The sequence below is a fragment of the Pocillopora verrucosa genome, chromosome 3, assembly GCF_036669915.1.
Source record: "Pocillopora verrucosa isolate sample1 chromosome 3, ASM3666991v2, whole genome shotgun sequence".
Classification (NCBI taxonomy): domain Eukaryota; kingdom Metazoa; phylum Cnidaria; class Anthozoa; order Scleractinia; family Pocilloporidae; genus Pocillopora; species Pocillopora verrucosa.
The window spans coordinates 20,026,043-20,053,863 of record NC_089314.1 but is presented as its reverse complement, the minus strand read 5'-3'; the positions used below and the strand labels follow the sequence as shown (position 1 = coordinate 20,053,863).

At 39.7% G+C, this 27,821-nt stretch overlaps 3 protein-coding genes across 5 annotated transcripts in view; 2 read left to right on the top strand and 1 right to left on the bottom strand.

Moving 5' to 3' along the window:
* The first annotated feature begins 531 nt into the window (after window positions 1-531).
* On the top strand, window positions 532-6,369 carry LOC131794282 (calcium/calmodulin-dependent protein kinase type II alpha chain-like). Its single transcript, XM_059111793.2, has 6 exons — window positions 532-933; window positions 2,987-3,202; window positions 3,316-3,421; window positions 4,161-4,291; window positions 5,073-5,204; window positions 5,379-6,369. Exons 1-6 carry the CDS (start codon window positions 772-774, stop codon window positions 5,601-5,603), a joined length of 972 nt encoding a protein of 323 aa, XP_058967776.1. The 5' UTR covers window positions 532-771; the 3' UTR covers window positions 5,604-6,369.
* A 381-nt stretch (window positions 6,370-6,750) lies between these two features.
* LOC131794279 (pyruvate dehydrogenase [acetyl-transferring]-phosphatase 1, mitochondrial-like) lies at window positions 6,751-10,489 on the top strand. Its single transcript, XM_059111791.2, has 2 exons — window positions 6,751-8,146; window positions 9,036-10,489. The coding sequence occupies exons 1-2, from the start codon at window positions 7,072-7,074 to the stop codon at window positions 9,593-9,595; spliced, it is 1,635 nt and encodes a 544-aa protein (XP_058967774.2). The 5' UTR covers window positions 6,751-7,071; the 3' UTR covers window positions 9,596-10,489.
* Window positions 10,490-10,621: 132 nt separating this feature from the next.
* The window catches only part of LOC131794368 (polycystin family receptor for egg jelly), a 32,580-nt gene continuing 15,380 nt past the window's right edge, over window positions 10,622-27,821 (bottom strand). For all 3 annotated transcript variants that reach the window (XM_066163793.1, XM_066163795.1, XM_066163794.1), the window contains 18 exons: window positions 26,902-27,287; window positions 26,298-26,483; window positions 25,965-26,062; window positions 25,390-25,500; window positions 24,488-24,819; window positions 23,762-24,033; window positions 22,803-23,015; window positions 22,165-22,290; window positions 21,162-21,395; window positions 19,881-20,141; window positions 18,699-19,275; window positions 18,238-18,572; window positions 17,277-17,501; window positions 16,678-16,939; window positions 15,186-16,170; window positions 14,595-14,811; window positions 14,045-14,213; window positions 10,622-13,891 (listed from right to left, as the gene is read on the bottom strand). In XM_066163793.1, coding sequence (XP_066019890.1) covers window positions 12,078-13,891; window positions 14,045-14,213; window positions 14,595-14,811; window positions 15,186-16,170; window positions 16,678-16,939; window positions 17,277-17,501; window positions 18,238-18,572; window positions 18,699-19,275; window positions 19,881-20,141; window positions 21,162-21,395; window positions 22,165-22,290; window positions 22,803-23,015; window positions 23,762-24,033; window positions 24,488-24,819; window positions 25,390-25,500; window positions 25,965-26,062; window positions 26,298-26,483; window positions 26,902-27,287 — 6,803 coding nt within the window. In that variant the 3' untranslated portion in view covers window positions 10,622-12,077. The remainder of the gene's footprint in view (window positions 13,892-14,044; window positions 14,214-14,594; window positions 14,812-15,185; window positions 16,171-16,677; window positions 16,940-17,276; window positions 17,502-18,237; window positions 18,573-18,698; window positions 19,276-19,880; window positions 20,142-21,161; window positions 21,396-22,164; window positions 22,291-22,802; window positions 23,016-23,761; window positions 24,034-24,487; window positions 24,820-25,389; window positions 25,501-25,964; window positions 26,063-26,297; window positions 26,484-26,901; window positions 27,288-27,821) is intronic.

Here is a 27,821-nt window from a genome sequence, read left to right as displayed (position 1 = left end):
GACGGCAAATATTAATTGTTCAGCAAAAGCTTATGAAAAAACTTGCCGTCGTGGAAACAAGATACACAATGACGCCATAAGACGTCACCAAATGATGTAAACCACGCGTGACACTCGTGCAACCTCGTTCCTTGAATCCTCTCTCTTCCTCCCTCGAGGAAGGGAGAGAGGGGACCATGGGAACGAGGTTAGCACTCGCGCGGATATGCAACAAGCGTAATATCAACTTGAAATTATCACTCAATATGTTCCTCCGATGATTGGAAAGAAACTATTTCAGGCCGCCCTACTTAGCTCGTTTTAATGAAAACCTGAGTAGATTTCTATTTGAAAAATACCACCTGCAGCGTCGGAGCTTCGACAACCAGCTATGTAAGCAGCAACCATCTATCATCTCAATAAAAACGAGCTGTTTATGCTAAGTTTAAAATTTCATTGTACTTAACTGGTGAACCAAATCAAATATTATTTAGTACTTCATTATGAGTTGTGGTTTGACATATGGTTTTTGAATGACTATTAAATTAGCTCGCTTTAACAAGTCTGTCGGCGGCGCACGTTCCTCCTTGGACGAACGATCGCAAGAGTTAATTCGATAGAAAGCAGAAACATTGCGAACCACAGTTTGTATTCTGCCTTCCATCGTTAAAAACAATAATCATAAGTTAATCTTCGAGTTTTCAATCTTGAATTAACCCGATAACATCCTTATGCATGGAATTCATTTGAGATGGAGCGACCGAATTGAAAGACTGCAAAAGGAGGCAAGTTATGGAATTCGTCTGTCAGTTTGATGTTAGGGAAATCTTGGGCCAGGGATCTTTTAGTGAAATCAAAAGATGCATCGATAAACGGACGAGACAAGCTTTCGCCGTGAAGGAAATTAGCTGTGACACGCAGGAACAGAGGGAGAGAATTGAACATGAAATCGAGGTGAGCATCAGAAGCGGTGCTTAACCGCGGTGAGTACAGAATCGACGCCTTCCTGGATATACTTACTTCGTTTATCGTAAGTGTAATCAGAAAGAATGTACGAGAGAGGGCCGCTTACAATGACAAAGGATAGCGAAAAAAAAAGAAAAGAATTTCTTCGAAGCTTTGAGTCTACGTAATTGTTCTGGCGGTTATACCTGAAGTGTTAGCCCTTCGCTCTGACGGATGGCTAACGCTCGAAACGTCATCTTTACAATATGTCCGCGGTGGCCAATTCTCATTTGATAAAACCAAATCATTTTACAATATCCCCCACCAATGCTACACCACAGTTTCTTATGAAAAAAAAACCTTTATTCCTGAGGTGCCAAATAGACTCAATTCGTTCAATTGTTGTACAAATTTATTTTTCTATGTTTGCATATCGATAAATGGTAAAGCCAGATTTCTTTGGGTTTAGTTATGACGTTTAGTTCTCATTCTTCTACGAACTCGTATGACTTTCGGGTTAGGATCGGACTTGTTCATAAAATACCTTGTATGGACCACAAACTTAAAAAGTTAATGCTTTAAAGCGGTAACTTAACAGAAGTTTTTCACCATGTCTTAGTGTAATTAGGTCTTATTGTAAAGAGCGCAATAATACTCACAAACAACATGCAAGGTCAATTCATATATTTTGGTTTGACGCACGGCACAAAACCGGAAAATAATTAACAGATGAGTGCAAATTTCCGCATACACTATTAAACTACATTTCAAACACTGCTAACTGATTTTATGATTGACAAGTACGTGAGCAATATCAGCAAATTAAACAGCGCGGAAACTTGGCCTTTTGAACTCGAGTGATCACTGCAGTCATTAAGAGTGAGTTGATGTTTATTACGTCTGACAAACCGGTAATCAAAATATGCTAACAAGATCCGCTTCATTTATGAAAAATAGTTCTCGGTCACGAAACGTGAGGAGGATCCAATTTGTGCGTAGAGCTTTGTACGACTGCTACCTTTTTTTTTTTTTTTAATGATAACGAGTGAAAACCACACCGCACTTAAAATCATGACAAAAACTAGTGCTGTGATGAATTTCAACAATCATATTTTTTTCACCTCTTGATGGCAAAACGCCAGTGAACGAATTGGCCGGATCTACTTGGATTAAAATGGTCTGTATTGGGCGGCTTTGTCAGTAATAACCACTATAAATTTAAGACCTCAGTAAATATAGAAATGTCGCTGATGACTCTTCTATCGGATACTGATGTCTTTGTACCGCTCAGAATCAGGAGTGGACGACATTGTTTTAATTAATAAAGGCTGCCGTCCCTGAAAAAAAGGTTGTATTATCAAGAGACACATGTAAGATAGATGCAGAATTTGGAGATGGAATGAGAAAAAAGAGTAAATGAGCCCCTCCTTCCTCTCTTAACTCTGACTTGTTTGTTTTTTAATTGAGTTAAAAAGCCAACAGACAAGAACAAAATATGAACAACTGCATTGGCTTCTCTGAACTTGTTCTTAAAGCTCGTTGCTGTTTCCAATACGGCCTTACACATGCCTTTTTACATATTTGGCGCTGTGGTAGTGTGCAGTTCCTTCTCTCTCCAGTTTAACGTGTTCATTATACACTTAATGTATAGTCCCGAGGGAAACATCTAGTTTTGTTTTCCCTCGAGTCCTGATGTTTCCCTCAACTTCGTCCCGGGAAACATCAGGACTCGAAGGAAAACAAAACTAACTGGTCTCCCTCGGGACTATACATTAATTGCTTCGCTATATATTTAGACTTTACCTTAAACAATCATGTGCTGTTGTATTCGGCGCGCGGCCAACAACTGCGCGATTGTATCCTGGTCGAGATACATTTGAATTTGATCAAGGGCACGTGACCAAGAATCAACCACTCACAGTGCTCGTTTTGTTTAGTGAAAGTCTAGGTATATAACAACAGCTCTTGTCTATAGATTTTATAGATTCTAGCCTCCTAGATTTTAAACCGATAAAGTTTTCAAGTTTTGTTCCTTTTTACTTAAAATCGAATTCTTTCGCAGATTCTCCATGAACTTAATCATCACAACATTCTTAAGCTTCATCACTGCTATCCTGCTTTTGACAAATACTACTTGGTCTTAGAACTGGCGTTTGGAGGAGAGCTTTTCGAGGACCTGGTATCCAGAAATGCCTTCTCAGAGAGCACGGCACGTGAGGCGATGCTACAGCTGTTTACTGCTGTGGAATACATCCACGGGCTCAGAATTGTACATAGGGTATGCCATTCAGTTTTCCGCCATCAACTTTTTTTTTTATTTTTTATTTTTTGTAAATGTTCTAAGTTGTGTGTATAGAGATGAAACCTTTTAAACAAGAACTTTCCTTGCAGAATATCAGACCTGAAAAACTTATTCTTACCTGGAGGTCAGCGGAAAACAACAATCATTTCCCTCCACTGAAGCTCAGCGGATTTGGTTTGGCCAAAAAACTACCAGGTGTGAGAAACAAAACCTGAAGAAGTGGATTAATCGCGATCGACTTGTATAGCTTACTGCCAAGAGAATTTAATCTCTTGTTACCACATAAGTTAAGTGAAGGACAACTCTTGTCACAGTTTGACAGAATGGCCTCGTGAAATTCTGTCTTGAGCATAATTTTATTGATTGTACGCCAAAGCTCGGGGTCATTGTGTTTTCCACTTTTAACGAAAAAAGGCAAAGTATAGGGTGACGTTTTTTCTCGAGTTGAGTAGAGATTTTGTCAACATTTTTAAAACGCATGAACCGACTATTCTCTTCTTGGACGAGGCGTCAATAAATCACTGATTGTAAGAGATGAGAAGCACTAAGCGTGTAAAATGTCTCAAGTAAGATCAAAACACAATGAGCCAAGCAGGGCTCGAGCCTGAATCTCCCAATCCAGAGTTTTACGCGTTTACCATCCAACTCCCTAATTTCCTTCAAGAGACTTGATCAACGTAGTATTTGGATGTCTGAGTCCCTGATACAAGCTAAATTCTTCAAAATTTGGTACACTTTCTCAGGTCCAATAGGCGTGTTCATTTTAATTTAGTCACTCGTAACTCTTTCTGTGCATCTGCACTCTCGTAGATATTAAGCCTCACATATTCAAAGCTAAACTTGATCTTCATTACATGACGTCCAAATATTAACGTGGTGCTTACTTTATTCAGTGTAGTACTGATTTTTTTGGTTGTTATTTTTTGCCTTCCAGAACATTCCGACATCATTTCTTGTCCAATAGAGGGATCTCCATTATATCTTGCCCCCGAAACAGTGACTAGACAACCAATTGGTAGGGAAGTAGACATTTGGGCTTGCGCTGTGATATTCTATACAATGCTGGTTAGTATTCGAACCTTAATCAGTACTTTAACAAAATTCTTGAACGTGATTGGATTGGTTATCACCAGCCCGATTTAAGCACTTCTAGGACAGTGTACGTGTCATGCTTGTAATTGGATAGTGCAGCAGGATAGTTGACACGTCATTTCTGTGTAAGTGGGCAGTGCGTGCGTCATGCTTACTCGTTGCCAATTTCGCCGAGTTAGCTGTCTTTGTTTATGAAAGCGTATGGCTGATGTCTTATATCTTTCTCATATTTCGCCAAAGTTTTGATTAATTGGTAGCAGGGCTTCATCTCGTCTATTTCTGTCTTTAATATTACTCGCAATTAACAAATCGGACTCCCGCTTCGCTGTCGCCCGATTTTGTCAATCATTCGTATGATTACAGACCAAATTGAACTCCATTTGTAGTCCTATTACCATTATAAATCGAGAGGAGTGTGGATGTGTAAGATTTCTTCTTATTTAGCTCGGTCATGAAAAGTTGAGCTTGTTCGATTCGTTGGACTAGAAGAAATCGTCTTTCATTTTAGACTGACTACTGTAAAATAGGAGGAAATGTTTATAAATAAAATATGATTTTATATAGTTTTTGGATAACACTTGTATGATTTGTAGCATTTCCTACTCCACGTATAGGCATACATTAAATCAGTAAAGATATCTTTGATAGTTTGTCAACTGATTAATGTAATTCCGTTGCCGTTGTCTTCAATATCTGGTTGACACTGCCCTGAACATATCTTAACTTATTTTAATACCAAAATGTTTCTTTGAAGGCTGGTTACCCTCCTTTCTGGAGCACAAATCGAGGTGAACTCTTCGGAGTTATTGCGCTTGGAAAATATAATTTTCCAGATCAAGAGTGGAAATCTATATCTGATGGTGCTAAGCGGCTGCTAAAAGGCATGGTAAGAGATCTTGATCGAATCTTGATTCCAAGCTTTGCGGTAATATGTGATGATTACTATTGCAATTTTTTTCGACGGCTTGCCGAACGGTTATTCACGTAATAATTACTAATGCCGGGCGATAGAATCTTAACTTCGACCTCTTGACATACGCTCTTACTTCTTTCTTAACAGCTCATGGTCGATCGAAATGAACGAGTGACAGCGACAGAACTTGTGAAAGATCCGTGGACCCAAAATAGAAAGTTATCTACGGCTCATCGGAAGGGGACTCTGGATCATCTAAGTGCTTTTAACGCCAAAAGGAAGCTCAGGGGGGCTGTGTACACAATCTTTGCCATGAAGAGAATGATGGAAAACCCAGAACCTTTGCCTCTGACAAATGGTGTCAAATCATAGAATAAGATTATTTAGATGTAAGCACAGTATTTTAAACTCAAAATATTTTCTCGTTGCAAATGGAAATGGACTTCATGAGTGATGTTAGTGCCTGGTTAGTTTGAAGATCTAGACTCCTAACAGTAGTCAGTATTTTGTTAGTTCTTGCGTCATTCTTACGATGTGCATTAATTTTGGCAATACATGGAAATTGCCACTTGAAGTAAGGTTCAATTTTGCCTCCCCTGATACCATTTAATTTAATGACTATGTAAACACCAAATACCCCAGTTTTAAGTTTATAAAGTTTGAAAAAGAGAAATCTTATGTCTCCTCTCGCAGTGGGGTGTGGAGAGGATTTTAGGGATGTTGAGGTGAAGGGCTAGTCTCGTCCCAGACCTTTCACGGTCAAGTGGTAGTTACACGGTAAGATCTGGGTACGAGATTAGAGAAGGGCTGTTCACTGGCGTTTTAATTTGGTTTTAAACGAGTTCTAAATTTTCGACTGTACCTGTTCTTTTCCTCGAGTTGTCGTTTTATTTTATTTCGTACAACTAGTATTTAAAGCTAAACAAATGGGAAATAGAAACGCTTTTCAGAGAATTTGATTGGAAATATTCGGTCTCTTTTTATCTAGTAGATGAGCAGAATTTTTTTCGTTTACAAATGAAAGAGAAGATTGTAGATTCTTGATAGAAGTGAAAACTTGCCGAATTGAAAAAGCTTTGTGGTATACAGTAAAGTTATTACTTAGAGGAGAGACGGAAATAAAAATAATTTAACAGTCTCGGCGTTTTACGTTTTGATCTGCGAGGACGGTTTAAATAGAAGAGTTGTTTAGTGTGTTAACCGAGAGTTTTATTGACCCTAAGTATGAGGAATTTGGTAAACATGACTCAAGTTGACAGATTCAATAAAAAAGTGTTTAATTTTCAGTCAAATAACCAGACTGTTAAAATAAGAGAATATCTGGATTAGTTATGAGGCTTTTGGTGTCCAGTCCTTGGGAAAGTTGCATTTTAAACAGTTAGTGGAGTTTTCCAGTTCTATTACATTGCTTTGGGACGACCAAGCGCAAATCTAATTGTTCGCAACAATCGTACCCGAAGGAACTGAGAACTAGTTTACGGCAAAGGCATATGGGTAATTAATCAATCAACATGGCGGCTGAGTTTATGTAAAACAATTTCCTTGGTTGCATTAGTTTGTTTCTATTTGTGAGCTCATTCTCAGACTTAATTGCGTAATTTGGAATTAATTGCTGATTGCAACAAGAACGGTCTGCAACCCTAAACGTAGTATAATGATAGAACGAGCAATCTAATCATTAAGATACCAGAGTTCGATATTGTTGACATTGTTGGCACATGGATTATAATTTCAAGACTTCGTAAAATACCTTAATGCATGAAAATGTGAAGTTTTTGGTGATTGCTGAACTAGCGTAATTTTAAAGTGGATTAGTTCTTTACTGCAAGACTTGACAAACATGTCAGCTATTTCGTCGATTACTGGAATCATTAAGAGACTTCCACGACCACCAGTCGTTCAACGTTCGAATTCGACGTATTTTTCAGAAGTCAAGAAGTCATTCTCTGGACATTTCAGTAGCATCAGAGTCGAAAGAAAAGCGAAGGATTTTTGGAGTCGAAGAGGACCAACTGTTCTTTCATATCGTGGGCTTGCTAATCATGGTGGTATAGCTTTATGGCAGTCTTCTTCGTGCATCAGACCTCAAGCCCACGCGAACTTCTTGAAAATGAATACTCGTAACAGTTACAAAGAACCGTGGATGATGTCTGATGAGGAAGTTAGGGATATCATAACAGAAAATGAATGTGCAGGTAAACTTCAGCTGGGAATTGTAAGCAAATTCGAATCAAACTTGTTGCCATCTAATAATCCAACAGAGGATCGAAGGTTTGTGACCAAATTACTGCAAGACAGAGATGCCTTTCTGTTTGGTGTTTTGGATGGCCACGGCGGAAGCAGCTGTGCTCATAATGTTTCTCAACGTCTCTCAGACTACATAGGACTGTCGCTGCTTCCGAATGAAATTCTTTTGGGACCAATGTTGAAGAAGTTTCTTTGCTCCGAGCACCTCCTTGCGTCAAACTCCCCAAGTAATTACCATTACAGGGAGGATCCTGTTTGTTATGAAAGCCTTAAAGCTTACTATTTGGAGCTGCGTAGGATACAAAAGAGACATGATGTCAGTGGAACCATGGCTCCTACTTTTGTGCACCTTCAGGAGACTTATGGACACAAGAGAGCAGTTGTAGATGCAAAAGAGGAACAAGTCTCTCAGACAATGGGGGCTATTTCTAGAGCTTTTCTGAGACTAGATGAAGATTTGAGTTATGAAGCATCGATTGAAGGGGAGAACAAAGAAGCAGAAGAACACAGATTTAAAGCAGCTACCTCAGGAGCTTGTGCTTTGGTGGCATATGTGAAGGGAACTGAACTTACTGTAGCCAACTGTGGAGACTGTCGTGCTGTACTTGGTGTACAAAGTGAGGATGGGCAGTGGTCAGCATTACAACTGTCTACTGATCATACAGCCCGTAAGTGTAATTTTGTTTTGTTGACAAGACTGCCATCCAGTCAGCTCATTGGCCTTTTTTGTCACTATGAGCTCTGAGATTACTTTAGTGATTAGGAGAGAGCCAGTCTGTGATGCAGAGTATCCATTGTAATGCTTTTTAATTTCATTATGGATCTCTGAGTGTGTTTTCTTTTTTTAGTCATTGACCCATGTTTGATGTGTGAAGGCCTGTTGCAATTGATTTGTATGGGTTAAACATTTCTTCTGTAGTTGTCTCTGAGAATTTGGTTTGAAATCAAACGATGTCCCCCAGATAACATTTGCACCTCATAATCTGCATGTATCTACTTGTTACTTCTAGGTCATTCATGCAGTGAAAGGGTTAAAGCCTTCTTTGCCTGAATGAATCACATTAGTACTCTATCAATAACTGTCTGGGTGATTAATATAGGACTTAACTTTTCATAATGCTAAATAATGAAAAAGTTTATTTGAGAGTATATAGGGTTGTCGTCTCTAACCCACTTGTTCCATCAGCTGGTCATAGAAACAGATGGTTTTTGGCCTTCTGTGCCAACAGCTCCCCAAAAGCAAACTACAATCTTGATTTTAAAGTGTTTTGTTGTACAGTTTGTTTAACCCTTTAACCTCAGAGAGTAATTAGCTTCTAACTTCTCACTAAGGTGTCACTGGAGAATCAAACTTAGGCTCATTAAAACTGAAGGTTAGAATGATTACAATTTTATACAGCTGGTGATTTTCAGCTTAGTTTTCCTTATCAGTGCTATAGGAAATGTGTAGAGAACAACATGGGGAATGCACATGCCGATATTAGGTTGTAAAAGCTTAATTCCTAAACATTAGGTAATTTTAGTCTGTAATTAATGATTTCACATTTGCTCTGTCAGGCAATCCGAGGGAAGTTCAACGAGTACTGAGTGAACACCCACCAGAAGAGGCTTCCACTGCTCTCAAATATGAAAGACTTTTAGGCCGCCTTGCTCCATTAAGAGCATTTGGTGATGTGAGATTCAAATGGAGCAAGGAAAAACAAGAGGAAATGTTTAATCCAAAAGGAGATAAATCATTTGCTGATATGGCAGAATTTCTTACTCCACCCTACCTTGCTGCTGAACCAGAAGTGACATCATACCAGCTACAACGCACAGACAAATTTCTTATTCTTGCCACTGATGGTTTATGGGATATGCTTAGCAATGAAGAAGCTGTGGAATTTGTAAAAGAAAATTTGCAAAAACACAATTTAGACCCTGAAATCCAAGACAGGGAACCAATCTTGGATTTGAAAAACTCAGCCTCTTGTTTGATCAAGGAAGCCCTTGGTGGTGAAGATCACTTTTCTGTGAGTATGAGCTTAAGTCTACCATACCCTGATGTGCGCAGTTACCGAGATGATATCACAGTTACCGTGGTGCATTTTGATTGGAGCAATGTTGCATTAGAGTAGGCATATGCTAAGGGACTGGGAACTGGGCTTCCAACAGGCACAGTAATTGAGCAGATAATAGGTGCTAGGTGTAATTTCAGGCAATTTACCTGTGAGCACTTATCATAAGTTGTGCAAACATCTTGAATTTCACAGTAATGACCTAATTACCTTGAATGTCTAAGATTTGATTGAAAATTCTCCTTTCTAGTGGCTGATTGTTTCAGTGTAAATTAGTAAAGAGAATTTGGTGTCATGTCTGAATAACACCTACCAGATGATCTGTTTGTTTTTCTCATCATCTGCCTGCCAAAATGTGTATTAGGAGATGTCTGGAGAAGATACATCTTGATCACAAACTGGAATGAAAAGGTTTAATAAGGACTTATAAAAAAAGGCAGTTCTGTTGTGGTCATGCAAATAATTTAATCAGAATGTTTGCTTCACCTCGGAAAGTTGGAAGAAGTTTGTGATGTTTTACAGATGTACTTCAAAATATTGAGAGAAAAATTTGATGTTGCAGACTTGCTGCTAAATTGTAAAGAAATTCTGGATTTATTTTCATGCTTGCTTGGAAAAATCAGAAAATGTTAATGATAACTTGAAACCAAGGAGAGCAGTTTTTTGCTCAAAGCTGTTTAAGAAGTTAAATCACTTATTTGCAGGTAGGGAATGTAATTTTTTGTATATACCTTGTACTCATCAATGATCACCAAGAACAGACAGGCAAACAAAGTTTTCGGTGGGTTCCAACAGATGGGACCAACGAAGAGGAGTATGGAAGAGTTTTAAGTAGTACATGTAACTGTAATCTTTTCATTAATAAAGGAAATGGAGATGAGAAAGAGAAAGGCAAGAAAGTCATGAAATTTCTTAGACGTGTTTATTTTATCATAGAAAAGTGGGATCAATATCAGTATCTGGGCAACTGCCCACCTACCCCTCCCGTAACTCAACAACAGTCAATTGATAACAAGTTAGGGTTAATGTTGGGTTAGGGGAGGGGTAGGTGGGCAGTTGCCCAGATACTGATATTGATCCGAAAAGTGTAGGAATTGTAGATTCATGTACCTGCAAGAACTTCAAACTTGACCTAACAGCGAGTCTGAGTCAATACTACAATTATATCATCTATTTCAGAAATCTTATCGGTCAATACAAAAGAGTTCCCTTTGTGGCAAAAACGTTTTAAAATTCAACATCAATTGTTGAGCAAAGATTCTTAGTTTAATTAATTAGTGTGAGTCAGACTCAATTCTACAATAACATTGTTATTTTACAAATGTTTATCAATACAAAACGATTCCCTTTCGATTGGGACAAAAACGTCGTGGTAGTCAACATCAACTGCTTATCTAAATGATGACCAGTTTGATTAATGAAAAGGTCAATTAATTTTTATCAATCAGATTAGGTTAGTTTATGTAACCATAGTACTATTACAGGTTTTAAAAGCAACTTTCTGTGGAAACTGCCGAGCTTCTCATTTCGCTGAAATGTGATTTTTACTATAAAGAACGAAAGGAAACTTGCGCGTAGTGTTCTATAGTGTGACAGAGTTGAGATCATTTTTACACATGTGAGGAAAAATTGCCCCAACTTACAATGTGTTGATAGTAAAGACAGCAAACTATTTGCATTGTTAGTTTATTTACTGTGCCCTATTCTACTACTTCAAGGTACTGGAGAAATCATTTCAAATCTTTAAAAACACAATTTCTTAGCCAGTCAGGTATAGTTGCGAGAACACAACTTTCCCCGTGCTTTCCATCTGTTGATATATTGTGCCTTTTTATGCGAGCTTCTTACAGGTCCCTTGTAAACTTTAGAAGTTGTCATCGAGACTTTGCCAGTAGGCTTTTAGGAAAATACGCTGATTAAAGAATAATGTGCACACTATGTACATTTTAAAAGACATTTTTGTGACGCTCAAATATCAAGCGTCAATTTTTGCTAAATGTTTTATTCAGAAGTGACGTGCGCAAAGATCAAATGTCGTTTGAGTTAACTTTCGCCGTGACTCCACCGAGTGCGTCTTTGCCTCTGCTGGCTTTGAAATCTTTTTTTTTTTCCCGTGGCTGTTTGTGACTCACAATTTGTGATTTTTAGTGTTGCCTAGTGATTTACAGCCATCTCACGATTGCACTATTTTCGTCCTAACTACCAATTATCGACAGCTGTTCAAAAAGTAAAAATCATGGACTACTTTGGGTCCTTGCCATTAAGTTTTGCATCTTAGCAAGATGTAAGTCACTATCAAAAATTTACTAAAATTATCGTTATTTACAACTTACTTTGCCAAATAAGTGCATTTCGACGTGGGGTAAAATCAATGGTTTAACCTTACTGCATAAAGTGAAAAACTGATCTATCGCCTCTTAAATTAAAATAAGTCAAGCATCCGTTGTAACCAAGCGTCTATTGAGACCATTTAAAAGAGCTCGGTTTTAACATAATCACAACTGTAACTACGCAAAATTGCATGTTAACAACACCGAAGTGTCTACAATTGTGTTTGTTCCATATTTAGGAACTGTTCGTACACCTCATCATCTTCTGTTTCGCTTTTCATTTTATCGATCATGTCGAGCAGCATTTCGTCGCTTCTAGCGTCATGTTTTTCGCTTTCCTCGACGAACGTCGTCAACTCGTCAAGGCGCTTGTTCAACGCCGACAGGGTACGAAAGACGTTTTGAGTTACGAGTTCAGTCGGGTGTAGTTCGGGTCCAGTCGGATACTCTTCGTCGTCGTATTCCATTTGGCTTTGCTCGGTGTTCTCCGAGACCGAGTCGTCTTCCCTGTGCTTGTAATCCGAAGGCGAGAACGGGGGAGATGACGGAAAACCCGAAGACGGATTCACGAACGGGCTCTTGCCAGCTCCGATTTTATTTCGATTCAGACCCAGATTCTCTTTAAATTTGGATAGGATGAATTCCACCATTTCGTACTCGTTGTCTTGCCCATCATTGGAGGACTTGACCTCCGAAAAGGTGTCGTTTATGATCGCCATAAACATGTTCAGCAGGTAGAAGACGCAGAAGTACATGAAAGTGAAGAAGTAGATGGGTCCGAGCAGAGGGTTTACACTCCGCATCTCATCGTAGTCGAAATCACCCAGAACGATGCTCATTTGAGTTTCAAGAACGCTGAAGAAGTTTCTAAATTTGTCGATTTGAAGACCAAACAACAGCCAAGCCATGAGTGCGAAGGCAATGAATACGATCATGAAACTGATGCAGAACATTCCAAGAGGCTTCGCAATTTCTCCGAGGGTTGATCCTAGCAGTGACATTCGCTTGTTGAATCTGAAAAGTTTCAGGAATCGGAGGGTCACAAGGAACACAAGAATACCCATAATTACAGAAAGCGACTCGTCCGCAGCCCCGGCATATTGGAAACTAACAAAATCCTTGGGGTTGTGGTGCAGCTTCATCAGATTCTTGTCCACCTCCCAGAGGCGTGCAAAGTACAGAATTACCATGGCAAACTCGCAAATGATCAGTGTCACCTCCATCCAGTTGAAAAATCCGCGGAAGTACGCCTTGCGTTGCTTGTACATCTTCTTCCCTTCGCGGTACATGAAATAAAGCATGAACAGAATCAGGAAGATTTGACATGCAAGAATGAAGTTGGCGAATGGTCCGACATAACTGTACAACCTCGCCACGGCAAAGTGCGCGTAAGGGAATCCTCCACCTGTCGGCAGGAACTCGACGAACATGAAGGCTATGCCAAATAAGTTGATGTTAGCGTTGTACACCGTAAATTCCACGAACACTGAACGCGTCTGTGGGTCCACCCAGTTATGTGAGTGAAGATCAGCAATTACTGTGAGTGCCGTAGGGTAATCGTATCCCAATTCCGCGGGATATCCACCTCCACCGTACAGGGTTAGTCGTCCCCAGAAGGGATACCCTCTGAGTTCTAACGCGCTTTTGTGCAACCAGCGGGAGGGACACGAAACAATTGATCCGTCGGGTAGAATAGCAGAGTTCAAAACGTAGTAATTTTTAGCTGTGCTACCGGGACGCTTCCGTTTTCTCTGCTGACGACCTGAAGTAGACGTATAAACGGGTTCGATTGTACGGCGGCGCCGAACTTTGGGTTGCTCTCCGAAGCCCTTGAGAATTTTATCCCCTTTGCGGAAGGCAAATTGTTCTTGAATGCTTCTTTTGCGGCGAGATTTCACATCGCCGGCACTTTTGTTTAGAAACTTCCAACCAATGTCGTAATCTTCTGTATCTTCATTTATTATTGAGTATTCTGCGAAGCATTTGTCAAAAAAGGACGTGAAGTGTTCGTCAACCTCGCAAGAATCTGTGAAAGGAATAAAGGAAGAAAGACATTAATTTTCAATTACGTCACATAAGAAGGGAATGTTCGTGTGTAGCTGCCCCTTGTAAAGATAATTTCCAGGCGATTCAGCGGGTATTTTTACCAGGGACTTTTACGTCAAGGCGGAAGTCTTACCTTTTTCTACGCGTGCCTGTCTTAACCTGGAGATTCCAACCAAGTAGTTATTTCTGTCATAGATGAACCCAGTGTACTTGTCCGATTTGTTGTTGTACAACAGCCCTGGGTACAAATTTGGTATCAGCGTCTCACGATTCCAATGCCAAAATAGCTCTAGATCACTCGCCTGAAAAGAAAGAGTAAAAAAGCTCTTGTAACATGAGGCTGGCTCGACGGATGGATTTTTGAAGGGATTCTTAGGTTATTTTCCCCTTAAGGAGAAGTGTACCTCAGTGTCCACATAATTTAAACTCAAACACCGAGAAGCATCATAAAGTTTTTTTAAGATTCCAAAGGGTGAACTGACCTTCCAAAAAATATCTTCAAATGTGCTTACAATTTGACCACAAACGCCGCTCGGCAACCTAGCTGCTTATTTTGAGTGAAAAGAGGCATTGTGCCAATAAAATGTCTCACTAGCTCAGAACGGCATGTCATTCATCCCGCTCGGTGCTCCCTAAGAATTGAGACCGTAGTATGTAAATACAGAATTATTTTTTAAACATACATCAGCCAAGTCCACACCGGTTTGGTCCAGGTCCACGAAAGTTTCATGGAGGGTCTTCCTCAGGAGGTACGTATTGGGGTCCTTGTTGCCATAGGCAACCAGCACGAGTAGCATGACGAACAAAAAGTAGGTGACGATTTCTTTTATGATTTCAGACATGCGCACTTCCTTCAGTCGTTGTGCTCGGGCAGCTTTTAAGAAATCCTCGTCCGGGGGCCTGAAGAACAATCGCAATGATAGAAAAAATATTAATTCAAAGATATTATTTCAATGGTCGATAATGTCTAATCAAGAATTCTATTATACATCCTATATGTCATTCGGACTGGTACTTTAGAGTCAGTTAATGTCAAGTGCATCTAGTGCAAATTGCCTCTGATAAAGGGAAAGAGTTGTATTTGACCAACAACAACCTCCATACTTTCCGATTCAGCCAGAAAGCCCCGAAAGCTATCTTAGTTTCTCTCCTCGTAGCATTGGATGGAATATGAGAGCATTACTGGTCAACTCAATGCAAATATTCGCCTCACAAACCCGGGATTAACTCCATTTTATTTTGAACAATGTATCCCTTGTTATTGCATTTCGTACCTGTATCTCTCGTCATCCTCATCGTAGTCAAGTAGAACGTCGTCCCCAGTCTCCTTACCGTCGGGACTTGCTTTGACTTCTTTTTTGTCGTGTCCCTCGTCACCTGAATCTATCGGCTTCCTGATAATCATCGCAAAAAGTAGGGCAACTAACACCACTTTCAAGGGCTGTATTATTAGTATTGACTGGAAGAATGACGTCACAAAGGCTAACAGCCATTTGTTTGCGATTTCTGGTCCCCAGGACAAACTGTAAAAGACCGTGAAAAGTGCTGAGGTGACAGACGACAAGAAGCATAGAACCCAAGCTACATAGACCAGCCAATGTGGAAGACCCTTTTTGGTCTTTTTCTTTTTGTCCTTGTCCTTTTTGCCGCCATCCTCTTTATCAATTATTTTCTCTTGACTAGACGCGTTCTGTAGCGTCTCTATGGAGGAACATCTGCTAATGTCAGCAAAATCTGTTTCTTGCTTTTCCACAGTCTCTATGTTTTTCTCTAGTTTAACTTGTTTCGGTCGCACGTTTCTGAAGATTTGAACCAATGCAAAGTTGACAGGGAACACAATGAAGCTCGCTTGTATTCCGATGATAAAGCCTCGGAGGTCAAACTCGAACGATCCTATTTGAATCATGGTCGCCTTTTCACCCTCTCCTCCCATCTGATAAAACATAGCGTTTGTGACCATCGTACAGCAGAGCAGCGAAAGACAACATGATACTCGCTGAACTCGTGTGAACGGGCTCGTTGCGGGGCGTGTCACGACTGAGAACCACAGATGACCATCGCCTAGTTCCCTTACGGTCTTACTCACAAAAAGATGTTGAAAATGAGTCAGCTCTTGTTCGCTTGCAACCGGAAGTACTCGCTCTACTTTCCCGTCATCCTCTTCAACAGCCAACCAACGTTCACAGATGAAATACCAGCGATCCTCCGTCCGGAGATCTTCCACAGACACGCGACTGAGGTACCAAGACGGATTGGTCCCTTAATACACAAAATAAGGTTCATAATGTGTAAGTGGGTTTTCAATTCCCGTGGTTTCTTTCGAGATTCAACAGACATTCTTGCAAACGAGTAAAGTAACTTGGATTAGTTGAACTTATCTTGGTTTCAAAGCATGACGGGACTTATCGCTACCCTCCACCCCTTCATAGACAGGATGCTTGCTCATTGCAGCTTACGTCCCAAAATTTCGTCAAGCTCTCCATAAAATCAGCTGGGACCTCTCTTTAACTGATTTAACCGTTTCCCTTTTCTTGGAAAAAGGCGGGTTCATCGATTTTTTTCTTCCACCAAGTCTTTTCTTATTGTCGAACAAGCAACTCATAAATCACCACCACCCTTTTATGATGAATTAGGTGTCTTCTAGGATTCAGTAAGTGTCTTTCTGCCTGTTATTTGTTTTTTTGTTTTTTTGCCCATTTATTTACCACCTTAAAAACCATTTATTATTTCACGTTTAACTATTCACATGTAATTGTTTATCTTTACCGTAGTTATCATGCCATATCCTGATATGGGAAAGGTTTCCAAGCCTTCTCGGAAGAGTAATCATGAAATTGTTTTCCTGGCCTCTCTGGAACACTTTTCGGTCTAAGTCTACCAGGGCCATCGGGGTGCTTTCCCACTCATCACCTGAGAGTACTATATAAACGCTGCTAGTGGTCCCTGCGTTTTGCCTCACTCCAGTGTGAACGCTTATCAAATATGGAAACGAAGCATCGTTTCTGTTCCTCACCGCTGTGGCCCCAAGCTGTGATGTCGATGAAATAAATTACTAATTAAAAATTCATTCGTTCTCAGGAAGATATTTCTAGCTTATAAATAACACTATTTTTACATGACTTGTACGGCTCTGTGCGCGATAACATAACTACCGACTGAATTCTTGGCAAATAAATCGTCATCGTTAGTCAAATTCGTTATTCGAATGATCCTTATGCAAATTTAAAGTTAGAACGATCAACTTCTCCCCATGTCTCACTTCCAAAAATTACTTGAGTGTGGTAACCGTGCGGTAAGCGTACGATTGCTATGCGGTATAGATGATAGACGGTAAATCTTTACAGTGACTAGATGTAATGTCATACCTTATCAAGGTCTCTCCTATCAAATCTTCGAGCAATGATGATAAGGACAAAGTACAATCCAAACAGGAGGCAAACCATTAACAAAACTGCAAAGTTCTTGCTAAGGTCAGCAGAAAAAACCTTATCAAAATCGATTGGATTTGGCGCCACAAGAAAATCACTGGCGAATGATGTGAGATGACTACACTTGCAGTGAACAAGTTCAGGTGTGGTTTCTTCTCCGACCTGTTAGGAAGTAATGATTCATCAAACATCATCGAAATCAACAGGTGAGCTGTCTCAAAAACTGACATCAAAGTTAAAGAAACAAAGAACAACGGATGGGCTGTCTTGAATGTGGGCATCAAAGTCAAAGAAACAAAGAAAATCAGATGAGCTTAAAAAATGGGCATCAAATTCGAAGAAACAAAGAACAACAGATGAGCTTAAAAGTGGACATCAAAGTCGAAGAAATAAAGAACAGCGGATGAACTGTCTTGAAAATGGACATCAAGGTCAAAGAAACAAAGAAAATCAGATGAGCTTAAAAGTGGATATAAAAGTCGAAGAAACAAAGAACAGCAGATGAACTGTCTTAAAAATGGACACAAAGCAAACAAAGAAAAACGGTTAACCTGTCCAAAAAAAGGGACCTCAAACTCAAAAGAAACAAATAAAAACGACAACAGAAACAAGTAAACGAAAGCAAAAACTCCAACTGGCGTTTGAAGGACCAGTCACTATCTATTGCTAATGTTGGGGAGGTGGAGGTGAGGGGGGGTGGTAAGGTGGTGGGGTGGGTAAAGGGGTCGGAGAAATTTATGGGCCATCACAAGGTTTTCAGAGGGGAACGGAAGGGGGATCAGTCGTCGCTAACAGAGTATAAAGGGTACTATAGAAAACTGACAGCCAATAAGGGGGATAAGATCACGAGCCCCCCCCCCCCTTCGAGACGATCCCTTAGCAGCCTGTAATCATGTACCTTGCATCCCTTGTTAATCCAGTTTTCACTTTTTTCATCCCAGAATAAACAATTGGATGAAAACACTCTCATCAAGTAATGCTCTGTGTCATTGGGGTTAAAGAGGTTCCCTTGGTAGTCGACATTTGCAGGTCTGGTTCCGGACAGCTGTGTGGAAGGAGTGGTTGGTTTTGGTGGGGGTGGTGGTATAATAACACATGACCTCTTCGTTCTCCCATGAGATCCCCTGCAGGCGATTGGAATATGTTCAACATCGATATCTCTTCGTCTGCGCTCAACATTTGGAGAGCTTGTTGCTTTCTCTGCCTCTGGCTCAGGTTCCTCGTAAACTATGGCTGGAAAAAAGGAAGTACGATTCCGTAGTAAGTTCGTTCCATTGTAAGGTATAGTGCACCTTCACAGCGTGCAATTTCCCCCACACTCAGACCCTGAATAGATAGTTTTTTTAAACGTACACTTACCAAGGTAATACTTGCCACTTTTAGTCACCACTTCATTACTGATAGAGACAGTATACGGATCTCTTTTGCAATCTCTTTCTACGTCAATTACAGTGATCTGTTCAATGCCAGATGAATTGCGCCCGGACGAGTTCGTGATGTTGCTTGCGGAACCTGGTAACGACGAATTGATAAGCCTGGAGACATTTTGATAGGAACAACTGCTGAGATCCGGTATTGTCCAGTTGTATTCAAAGTTTTCCAGGGTTGGTCTTTCGTTATACCGTAAAAGAACTGTAAGTTTTTCAAGAGACTCGTTTACGGGCCTCAGTTGGATGTGAACAGAGTAGTTTACAGAATTAACGTCAACTTGATGGTACTGAATGAATTTTCTGTCTCCAAATGGTTTCACATAGAAATCTTCATATTTAGCGAGGTTGCTTGCGTTGCGAGGTATGTAAAGTTCAGCGTCTCTAGAGAAGTTAGAGGTGTCGAGAGGCTTCCGACTTTCGTCCTTAATGTTGAGGCTGACCTGATAGGAATTGACTTGTTTGCTGGTGTTCGACCAAGTGTATAAGTTGTCTGGGATGGAGGTCATCTGAAAAAATAACATAAGAGTGTTCGCGATCAATCGGTACACGAAGAAAAAAACTCGAGTAAAGGAAAGGTATACGGATAAAAATTGCAGTGACGAGATGAATGCGTCGTTTTTTTTTTATTTCAATAACCGATGGAATAAGAGAAGGGATATATAAACTAAACTACTTATTTATATTTTTAATGGTATAAGTGACACGTGAACCGCATCTTGCCGGGATTAGCAATATATGTTGAGAGCTTCACGTGAGTGAATAAAATTGGAGTCCCTGGGATGGTCATGTTTGTAAAGCTTTTTCCCGCGTTTATATAACCTCATTTGAACACGTGATGGTTTGGGAGAGTTCTAGGCGATTGATGCAAGCCACAGACGCATTCGGGTGTTTGCATAACTTTCGAGAGATGTGAGGCTTTCTTGCAATATCATGCAGTACGTAATCCTTCCGTTATCAAACCGGTGATAAGGTTAGACTTATAAAACATTTAAATATAATCCCAATTACTTCAACTATGATTTTAAGGAATTCTAGAGTAATCTTATCTCAGAATTGAATGTTTTAAGGAGTATCGGGCGTTTCCTCTGTTTCTCCAACGACCATGGCCTACCTGTAATTCCACAGATGTGTACTGCCGTGATCCATTCTTATCAAGACCTAGCCCCATGTCCTCCAGAGATGGCAAGTTGAATTTAGCGTATTTGTCTGTGACACTGGTGTTACCCAAGTCTTGAAACAAGTCTTTCTTTACAGTTAGGTTGAAGTTGCGGGTTTTCATCACCAAGGAAGGCTCTCCAGCCACCATGTTTTCCATAACAGTATGTCCCAAGTCGTCAACTAACGAATAGAGTTTTGACGTTCGTTTTCGTGCCTTAAGTGAGGGGAAAAAGCGGAGGTTAAGAGCAGAGCGGAGTCAGTTCATACTTTCTTTTTTCAACAACCGAGAGACTTCTACAATTTTCCTCCGCGTGAAGGAAAATATGTATGAAATATCAGTTTGGTAGCTTCTCCAAAGATCAAAATTGAAATGATGAGCAAACACGGGACGAGAATGGTGGAGTGTTGAGAAGACTGACAAGAATTGCAAATGAAAAACTTTAATAAATGCTAACAAAGATGCAAAGAAGAGGAATAGGCTCGGTTAATTTTCTAAAAGTTGAACAACTCCCCACGATCGGGACATGCGCAAGCCTTAAAAGTGTTCGTCTTCAAAGGAGAAGCCAAGTTGCTCATAATTATCTGTGCTTTCACATATATCCCTGCACGGTTTTTGTTGCAAGGTGTAGTGCTACTCAGTTCTGGGTGGAATGCCAAACCATACGCTTTTTTTATTAAATTTTCAACTCCAGATATTGCTTTAGTAGAGTTCTGATTGGTTCACGTTCAGGATTTAGGGGCATTTCATTAAAAAATATATTTTCATTCGCGTTAGCTGGCTACGAGACTGGTCTTGGCCATCTCATATCTAACACACACTCATGGAACAATTGTTAAATTTTTAGTCTCATTTTACTGACAGTTTTCCGGTACCCACAGGGGCGTAGTCTTTGATTTTTCAAATGGGGGATTACACTGTGTCAAATAGAAGGTACTCACCAGTTTTCGCCACCTGAATATTGTAGGTTGTTTGTTTAAAGAAAGGCTTTCAAGGAGGGTGGGGGTCACGGGCACCCCTTGATCCCCCCCCCTAGCTAGGCCCTTGACTCATTCGTACTGAAGAAGTAAAGTATCATGCTAATCACGATACTTCCGGTAGGGATTGGATCCAGACCATTCCGATGAGTACTGGGTAACCGCGTCTCCCAATCACTCAGAACCAGTCCACTAGAATTTTGTCATTAAGCTAGTGGTCCTTGTGAGACATAATTTTCAGCACACTTTCATCGCTTACCTGTTTCTTGACAGAAACTGTTCCTCCAGTTGAATTTTTACCAGTAAAACCTGTTATGTTATCCCTTGAGTCCGCGTTTTCAACCTTCGCCAAGGAGGCCGAAGAAATAAGTACGTTTGCTAGTCCGCCTAGAAATGAGGTAACGGTTTCCTTAACAGCCTTGAATCCCGCGTTATTTTGCGATTCTTTAGTTAATACTAAGGCCATTTTCCGAAATGTGACCAAAGCCAGCTCCTAAAGAAAGAAGGATAGAAAACTTTTGAGACCCAGCGCCTTTAACCCTTTAACTCACATAAGCGACCAAGGCAAAATTTCTCTTTACTAAATAAATATAATATCAAACAGATAAGTGACGAGAATAAAGAAAAATATTAGTTAGGGGATTAATAGTTGATTCAATCAATATCAAATTCCCAGAACTAACATCATAAGAAGCGTATAGCCGACAGTAAGGAGAATTTCTCATGAGATCTTGGGAATGAAAGGGTTAACTATCTCACTCCAAAGAGTGACCAAAACATTCGCTTTCCCGGCCCGTACAAAATCAAGACTATAACACAATAAGAAGGAAGAAAAATTTCAACCAGCTGGGGACAGAGTCTGATTTAACACCAAATTTTTATATCTAAAGTTACAAGATATGCATTGCAATCATTATGGAGAATTGATGCTTAGATCTTTGTAATGAAATGGTTACACGATTAAAAGATTTGGTCTTATGAGCCTGATAGCACCTTAGTTTTCCTAGCAACTAACGACCAGGATAATGGTTACTTCACCCTGGATGGGACATGATGCTAGTTTGTCTCAATAAACCCTCAGCAATTCTGATTAAGGTAAGGTAGGAGATGCTTTTTAGAAGAACAAAGAAAAGGTCGAGAAAAATTTGTGGAGGGAAATTAAAGAAAGGGAGAAGGTGTTATGTACTGTCTGAACAAGCCAAGAAAATCAAAGAGAATCGTCTAGTTTACAAGAGTCTTTTAGTCGTAATAATCAATCTCACCTGAGATTTTGTATCTACTTCGTCTTTAACCTCAGTCGACACATCAATGGCTGATGCCAACAGTTTGACGTGACCCACTGTAGACATTTTAAACTCGGACAAATCTTTCAAAATTTCACGTCGAAGCTAGAAAACAAAGAAAAAAGAAATCAAGTTCCCTGGAGCGGCAATGAAAAATAAATTATCACTTCGCTCATAGCCGTTCAGACCGGCTTTGTTTTTATTTACTGGTATTGTAAGTGGTTATAGAACTGTAGATGGCATGCGTTATAAATTGGAAAAAAAAACTCGTGTTTAAAAGCTTCATGTAACTTAAAACATGTAACTTAAACAATCAAGGATCTTAGAGTGAAACTTGTCTGAGCGTCTGTTAACTTTTCTAAAAAGATGTTTGTGTTTGACCATAAAGGGAAGAAAGAAAGGAAAATAGAAAGTCTGAGTTTTCCGATTGGTCTTAAAGCAAACCAGTGGAAGGAAAATCAATGATCAGCGTCAAATATATTGTTTGAAAAAAGAGCGACCTTAAAATGGTCTTTGGCACGGCAGAAAAATGTCAGAGGCGAGGATGATACATAAAGAAAGTGACATGTGCGATTGATACTTTAGTATGAACGGAAGAATTGTTGAATCAGTCATACTTCTTTTCGAGCATCAACGCCTTTCTGATCTTCTGAAGTCATGTTTGCCCCGTCGTCGGCTTTCCTTCCTTGGTAGTTCAAAATCGAGCCAACAGCGTTAACAATTTCTACCATTTCCTGCAAGTTCCCTCTTTTCTTAGCTTCTTTCAACAAACCATCCTTGCCACCAATCAGCTCACCAAGTCTGTCACTGCTCAGGTCCGTAGGTTTTACCTTAAAAGAAAAAATAAGTCTTTTAGATTAGGTGTACGTTATAATTGAAGACTCTTGGTAAGCTGATTTATTAGGAGTAGGGAAGGTACAGTTGATAACAATAATAATAATAAAAACAACAATAGCAATAATAATGATAATAATAATACCAAGATGGGTAGAAATAATAATAAAGATACTGATAATGACAACGATGAAGATAATGATAATGAAATAGTGATATTGCTAATGATAATAGAATAGGTTCATGATGCGCACTTGGGAGTGCTAACATATGCGATGACCAGTTGTGCAAGGTTTTAAGGGAAATGAAAAATTTCACGCCGGTAGAGGGACAGGCCCTGCAGTACCCTAAAACGTAGAATAAATGATTTTAACATCACAAACTGAAACTGTTAATTCCCTTAACTTAACTTCACGTAGACCGTTCCTTTAACTTAGATGACTAACACCGATTTTTTTTTTCGCTATGAAATGTAAAGAGAGGGTATTAGAACAACGTGACATTGGAATCTGAAAGCAAAGCAAATTATTATGATTACAAATTATTACTTTTTAGTTAACAAGGTGGAGAACTAAACAGTCTCTGACCACCCCCCCCCCCCCACCCCCCATTAACGTTTTTGCAAGGTAAAATAGAACTAAAATGAATGTCTTCATTATGATGAATTAGCGCACTGCGTTATGGCTTCTTCGAAGCATTCCGTGTAATCTTATTTCAATCTGTTGTTGATGTGGCATCCTACCTGAATTGTAATTGGCCTAACGGTGGCAGCACCCAATCTGTCAATTATCTTAAGCCTCATTTCCAGGGTGAAATTATTAGATTCGTGTCCCATGGGAAGAAGTACTGACGACGAAGTGGGTTCATGCGACATGAAAAACACGTTGTCCTGGTAGTAGTTGACGTAAGCAAACTCGTAGGTCAGCGGTTGATCAGGATCCATCCAATCGGAGCAGTTTATCCTAAAGGACGTGTTCAGAGCATATCCTATCTTGGGGTATATTTCACAGGTTCCTTGGAAAAAAAAATAAGCCAGTAAACATTATCAAGGTAAACATATCATCAATACGGCGAGGCAAAGATGTCTCCTTGTTTAGCATTCGGAAAGTCTAAAACTCAAAATCCCGCTCACAAACATTCGATCCCCGTAGCTTTGAAGTTGCCCATGACTTTGGACTGTATATTTCAAATATAATAGATATTCGTTGCAAAGCACACAGGAATTGCTGTTATTAGTAAGAAAGAAAGATAAATCCAGTTTCCTGATTGTCTCTCGATTGAAAATATTTCAGTTGGGCGAGTCACTTCCGCTTCGGCTAAGCTTTGTCCAAAGGCGCGGTCCTCGTTATAAAATAAAATAAAAATTGTGCATTTAAGTGATTAGATACTATAGCTTAGATTTTTCTGCGGTACATCTAATTGTTCCATCGTAAGGAAGTTTCAACAACGTTAGAATTGATTAACTTACCATTTTCTGGTGGAGAATTCGTTACAAAAGTATGGATGTACTCCCCGTATTGCCCGCTAAGCCGATAAGCTCTGAATACAGCTGTAAATTCTTGATCTTTCGGTAGTATGTCTTTATTTAGTGCAAGATTGAGTGACGTATCACCCGTTGATGACTTTTCTTTGAGGTTCTCCACCAGCTCCATCTCTTCAGTCTTTGTAGGATCTGTATTTGGCTTCAAATGTCTAAACAGTTTCCATTCAAAATTCAGTTCCCCATAGCAATCTTTACAAGTACCCTTCAGGGGAAGTTTTTGGTCGATGTTTACTTTCGGCGGACAGACAGGACTGCATCTAATTGATTGAGTAACAAAAGAGACTCATTAGAAGTTAACTGGCTAAAGCAGGAGGTTTCCAAACTCCGTTGAAAACATCTACATAGACAACGGACCTAATTTTCTTAGATCCTGCTTCCTAATAATGGTTAACGGTGCAAATTTTGATCAAATCACGTGCATTAAAATTTAATAGAGGATTGATTAGCCGTCTGCCAGTTGGAGCCCAGTACCTTCAACAGTAAATGATCTTCCCTCGTGACAGGGAAAGCGTTGTACGTATCACTAGCTGAAGAAAGGAGGTGAATTTTCCATAAAAATGGTGTCTATTTTGGTTAAATACTGATATGACGAACAATCTTCACCATTATTCATATAAAACCGTGGAGAAATCTGTATAGATAACTAGAGGTGGATGAATGGAAAGAACCGGTTCTGCGTTACCTTTACTGAAGCCTATGTACTTGGAGATGCTTCCTCAAGAGGAAGGTATTCAAGTAGATATATAAATGATTAGATAAAGCTTTGAAGGTTCTTAATTTTTTCAACAAGAATATCTGATCGTCACTAGTAAATGACAAATACTTACTGCACTTCCACTTCTGGTGGGTCGCCAAAGACAATTTCCATCTTATGATTGAAGACAGCTCTGTTACTCCAAAAGGGGTTTTCGTCGATGACGACAAGTGTGATGAAGTACCTAGCAACACAATAGCTAGTTTTACGTCTCTATGCATCAGAGCTCTAAAAGTCGTTGACTTAGTAACTCGTACCTAGGCCTCGGCTGCATTGTTAGTCTGGTACTAGCGTTTTCTAGCATATAACGGTATCCTGCAGAAAAAGTCTCTATGCTTCAAGTAACCGCTGTGGCCAAAGAAGCGACACCTTATTTGATAGTCCTGGAATCTCCAAAAAAAAATTTCTATAAATAACTTAAGAAAGATTGTCCCTTACGAAAAATTCGCGACAGAAGAATGCCTCTTTTTGTCTTGATCATCCCCTATATTGGGGCTTTTTATTTGAGAGTTGTGACTGAAAGCGTTATTTTCAGAAGTAACTGAAATGTGAAGAGTGAGGTCGTCGTCCCCTCAACCGCACATATATTTCATAATCACCTCATGCCTGTTTTGTTATGCGCGGTTTATTCAATTCCATCATACTTACGTAGAATTTTCTGACATTCCCCGTCTGGAGTCAATGTACCCGACAGGACCCACGATATTGAGGCGACCTTTTCCAGTTTTAAAGCAGCCTCCACGGTTCTGAAATAAATCGACATAGAAGGTGATTATTAAAAATTAACAAGCCTCGGTGATCATCTTTTTAAGGTCTGCATTAAGACAAGAAATTTTTTTTTGGAATAAGGGTGCTCTTGAGAATACCAGCGACTTGAGGAAAAGATGATTTGATAGCCGTGGCTTGTCTGTCAGGAATGGTATGGGCAGCTTCATAAGAGCATGAATCTTCTCAACATCAAAAAAGTAAATTATTGGTTACCTCAGTTTTGTTTTGGCTGCCGCTACCATCAAGTTCTGGTACCTCAACAACTTGAATTTGGGTTAAATCTCCACTTGTGATAAATTCAGACTCCGAAGAGTTTCGACAAAGCCAATAATATTTCGGTGAAGCATCAGATAACCGCGGAAAATCTATATCTTTTGAAGACTCGGCGCTCACAGTAATCTAGCAAGAAAAGCAAGATAAATACACAAATAAACTTAAGAGAAGCTCTGGGTAAGTTTTTGGATTTTTTTCAAAAGTGTGAAATGCTGATTTAACTAGTAATTATCAACACGGTGTTTTTCACATCAAGTCACTTGAAGACGTCTTTGATCGTCTTCAATTTGGACTTCGATAGTAACTGATATTGATGAGGATTTAATTCAAAATATAACGATTTAAACATCGTGTCACCCAACTATATTACCTAAATTAATGGGGCCGAGGTTGATAGGTGAGCCGAGAAACTACTTATTTTAGGGTTTTTGAAACTGATGTGTTGTGCCTGTGAAAGATGATGATTTTGTTGTTCCTTCATTGACATCATCCTCCCCTTTCGGAATATTTTTTATCCTCCATCTTTGGGTTTGAATAAACTTACATTTTTCCCATACTTGTACCGTTTGTATGGTCCTCCATCGATGAAAGCCGTCAAAGAATTGTTGGTGGGAACCACTTGGATATACCCTTCCGCTAACCCAGAGACGCCTTCAATACCTCCCATGGAAATGGTGAACTCAAGTTTGTAGAAGCCGAAGTCAAGGCCAGTTTCAGGTATGTTTAATTCAGCCTGATCATCCACTGTTAAAGGTATCGGAATACCCTCGGCAAGTGGCGTGTAAACTTTTGGATCCGATGATATCTGGAAACATTTCCACTTAAAAAGAGTAGTTTTTGAAGCTTCACAATCAACCTCTGACTTGGTCCTTATTTGGATGGGTTCTGAACGTTTCTTCTCCGTAAACAGGCTCACGTTTGCACTCACATCTGATTAAAAATAACAACAACAAAACATTTTACGCTATTTAGATCCCTCCTGTCGCTCATCCGGGTGACATTTCCATCGAAGGGACACAGATTTTTGTGCCGGCTGGAAAAATTGCGCTCTAGCTACACTTCTTATCTAAAGTGAAGGTGAATCCTCCAATCAAGAGCTAATTTCTCTAGTTCCGTGGGTGTCACTAAAAACAAGGTTCCACTTTTATTCGTAAATGTAGTATAAATCCTCAAAGATAATTTTGATCTTCATTGGGGGAATTTGAAATTAAGCAAAACATAATTGTCCCGTGTCCAAACCTTCTTCCGAATGCTCAACGAATCTTTTCTAGGTATCCTCACCCTCCTGGCCTCTCTTTGTGACATGGTAGACATACTACCGCCCATTAGTTAGAATTTTTGGCTATTTTGTGTTCATTAGGATTGTTTGCGTCACAACATATCAGAATGCAAACGAGACTAAACCAACGCATGTCGTCGGAATCTCTTACACGCCACGTGAGCGTCAAGAACAGCAAAAAGGAA

Excerpts from the sequence above, each read along its gene's own strand:
- LOC131794282 (XM_059111793.2), top strand. The coding sequence starts at position 772 with ATGGAATTCGTCTGTCAGTTTGATGTTAGGGAAATCTTGGGCCAGGGA. Across the intron at positions 3,203-3,315 it reads GGCTCAGAATTGTACATAGG|AATATCAGACCTGAAAAACT; the intron begins GTATGCCATTCA and ends CTTTCCTTGCAG. Across the intron at positions 5,205-5,378 it reads AGCGGCTGCTAAAAGGCATG|CTCATGGTCGATCGAAATGA; the intron begins GTAAGAGATCTT and ends CTTTCTTAACAG.
- LOC131794279 (XM_059111791.2), top strand. The coding sequence starts at position 7,072 with ATGTCAGCTATTTCGTCGATTACTGGAATCATTAAGAGACTTCCACGA. Across the intron at positions 8,147-9,035 it reads GTCTACTGATCATACAGCCC|GCAATCCGAGGGAAGTTCAA; the intron begins GTAAGTGTAATT and ends TTGCTCTGTCAG.